Below are 3,206 nucleotides of genomic sequence, written 5' to 3'. Positions count from 1 at the left end.
CTGCTGAAGCAACCATTCCAGATGGAGGAGCTCATTTCTGTTCAGCAAATTCTATGTGGACTGTGGGACTCCTTAATGATTTTAACTCAGCACCCAGTTCAGTTTTTACTCCTGTTCTGTCAAACACCAGCCATCTCACAGGTAATGGAGTCCCAATCTTGCCAAAACAAAGCAAGTAATTTAAGTCCAAATGGTAACAGTCCAGGCTGGGAGGACTGAAGTGAAACTCAACCTAAGAGGTATCTTAGCAGAGATGTGTCTGTCCTGACTGGAAATGTTTCATAATAGCCCCACAAGAAAATACTGCCCCTTACCTTCAAAGTAAAAATTCTGCTTGGTGTTCTGATCTCAAAAACTCCTTCCCCATTTTCCACCTTGCAGTCAAAACTGGCGCTAGAGAGATCAATAGATCCCAAAGGGTTGATGTCCTGTGCAGTTCTGTAGTATAGTAAATGACACTTGTTTTCATCGTAAAAGAACCAGCGAGACTTCCAGGTCTTGACTGGTCCCTTGATGCCCAGCTTGTTTAAATAGCCACAGAGTTTTTTTCTGGATGCTTCTCTGCTTGGCTTCAGCTGTACATTTTCCAGTTCTCCAAAAGAGGAAAGCATGTCTTTCTTTTTCACTGAGGCTCCATTGCTGCTGTTACTGTCTGGATACGACTCCACTCCGCCTGGAGTGGTAAGGGAACAAGCTCCACTTTCCAGTCCTTTTTTCATCTTTTTCAGGAAATAGACTCAGAGTTCTATTGAAACAGGAAATTCTCTGAGTAAATAAGTAACAGAAGATCCCGAACTACTCAGGTCCACATAATTGTTATAGAATCTGCAGCAAATGAAAAGGAAGAATAAACTCAGGTCTGGCATACAACAAAAGACACTCACTAGCTTTCAAACTGCCTAGCCAAGGTCTCTGACTTCTTCAGTGCTGCCTGCCTTCCTTGGCTTAGATGACCTTTTTGTTCCTCTTTTCTCTCTTTTTCATTCCTACATTAGCCTGCACTACCAGCCAAGAAGTACTACCACAGCCTCTTAAGTGAAAAATAAGTACAGTCTATGAGCATACCAAATTAATAACAATAACCAGGGCATTTGAAGCCACAGACAACAGCTGCAGGAAACAACATTGCAAGATAACAAGCTCTGGCAGGGTCAGGAGATTTCAGGTAATTGTAGACTGGCATTTTCTCTAATGTTCAGCTAGTACTTTAAACCATGCTGCCTGGAAAAAATCCAGCCTTATGCTGCATCCCTATAAATCCTTTATGTCAGTTGAGAATTGATGTTAAAAAGCCCACGTAACATGTGTTCACCCTCCATCCAACAGACCTCATCTGATGGATCATGCACCAGAGAAAGTAATTCTGTGTTCCTTGCAAAAGAGACTTGGTTGCTCAGTGGCCAACGTAAGCTGCTGGGTTCCAAAGAGAAATGCAGAGTGCAAGAGAAAAATAGAAAAATAAGGCTGGAAGGGATCTGAGGAGATCTTTAGTTCAACCTCCCTCCCAGAGAAGAGGCCAACTCCAAAGCTGTAGCAAACTACTCGGGTCTACATTCAGATGACTTTTGATCATATGCAAGGATAGCAATTCTGTCACATTTCTGAGCACTTTTTCAAGTGCTCAAAAGCACATAGCAGGTGTGATTTTTTGCTCAGAGCTGCAGACATCCATGGTCCTTGTATAAAGAAAGCTAACAACATTCCAGAAAACACTTATAAATAATCTCCTGCATTGTTTTTCTTCAGTAAAAACGTGGTTTAAAGATCAATAAAAAGGCTACCAGAGACTTTGGTTCAGACAGTAACATATCTGAAGCAAATATGTATACAAATAAACTGTTGCAGTGTTAAGTTAGTGGCAATCCAACTGCAGACACGAAACTATTGGACATGACAGCCAGCTGTGTGACACCAGGTCAATGGAGATCAATACAGTGGAGCACACAGAGATGTTGCCCAAGCTCATGCTCTTCGGAACGATTCATCCTCATGACTGCAAAGCTTACCCATCCGAGCGCTGGCTAAGCCTCATCATGTTTATTGCTGCCCCCTCCTGTTCCCACATTAGCCTTTTAGACAACCACTGACCATGTTCATGCTTTTTGGAAAGCTGTAGAACATCTTTTAGTTCATTCCCCTGACACCATGGGTCTTGCTGCTGAATTCACTCACAAATGCCAGGAACAGACCTTCATGAAGGTGCTGACTCGGCTAAGCTTCTGAAACATCAAAAAGCCTGTTTTCCAAGCTAATGTTGCCTGGTACAAAGGAATAATCATCCGGAGCAAAAAGCAGTCTCAATTCTCCCTAACAGACCCTGTGGCTTTATGGCAGTACCAGCATAAGGACCTCCTGCACCATCCGAAGACTCTACAACACTTTTAGCTCTTGCCAGCACGGCATTCATGGGTCCACACCATGAACAGGATCTAATAAGCATTCTGAGTTCTAGCACCAGGTTATAAGGAGTCGTGCTGTAAGGCTCAGGGAAGACCTTATTGCTCTCTACAACTACCTGAAAGGAGGTTGTAGTGAGGTGGGGTTGGTCTCTTCTCCCCAGTAACAAGCGACAGGACAAGAGGTAACAGCCTCAAGCTGCGCCAGGGGAGGTTTAGATTGGATGTCAGGAACAATTTCTTCACAGAGAGGGTGCTCAGTCATTGGAACAGGCTGCCCAGAGCGGTGGTGGAATCACCATCCCTGGAAGTGTTCAAAAGCCGTGTAGATGAGGCCCTCAGTGATACAGTTTAGTGGTGGTCTTGGCAGTGCTGGGGTAATGGTTGGACTTGATGATCTTAAAGGTCTTTTCCAACCTACTTGATTCTATGATTCTATGTCAGAAGGGCATTGCAAAGAACTCTAGAGAAGATCTCACCTTCTTAACAGCAGAGAGATGCCCTGAAGTCACCGCCTGTTGGCATACAGCTACTGCTGCAGGCACCATGGAGCAGCCTCCAAAACAAACCCAACGGCAACAGAAGAAGGTCGTCTTCAAGTTTCCTTCCGTCCAGTCGCCGCCTGGGAACTGTCTGGAAGAGAGATGTAGCTGGAAGCAGCTCCGACACCGACTCAACAACGAAAAGACGAACCCTGCACAGCCCTTTCTGGATTTGCTGGTGTGACCAGCAGAAGGCAGCCCCCCCACAACCCCTGTCTGCCTCAGCGCCGCAGAAGCACCTCCCACCGCAGCTGCACCGCGCCAGGAC

At 45.2% G+C, this 3,206-nt stretch overlaps 1 protein-coding gene across 1 annotated transcript in view; it reads right to left on the bottom strand.

Moving 5' to 3' along the window:
- The window catches only part of TBC1D2 (TBC1 domain family, member 2), a 14,161-nt gene extending 13,442 nt beyond the window's left edge, over positions 1–719 (bottom strand). The window contains exon 1 of the mRNA XM_010009457.1: positions 315–719. Within this exon, the coding sequence (XP_010007759.1) occupies positions 315–719 (405 nt within the window). The remainder of the gene's footprint in view (positions 1–314) is intronic.
- Between the last annotated feature and the right edge of the window lie 2,487 nt (positions 720–3,206).

This window comes from Nestor notabilis, unplaced genomic scaffold (assembly GCF_000696875.1).
Source record: "Nestor notabilis isolate BGI_N333 unplaced genomic scaffold, ASM69687v1 scaffold33570, whole genome shotgun sequence".
Classification (NCBI taxonomy): domain Eukaryota; kingdom Metazoa; phylum Chordata; class Aves; order Psittaciformes; family Psittacidae; genus Nestor; species Nestor notabilis.
Note: the sequence above shows the minus strand (reverse complement) of the source record. Positions and strands in the feature narration are given on the sequence as shown.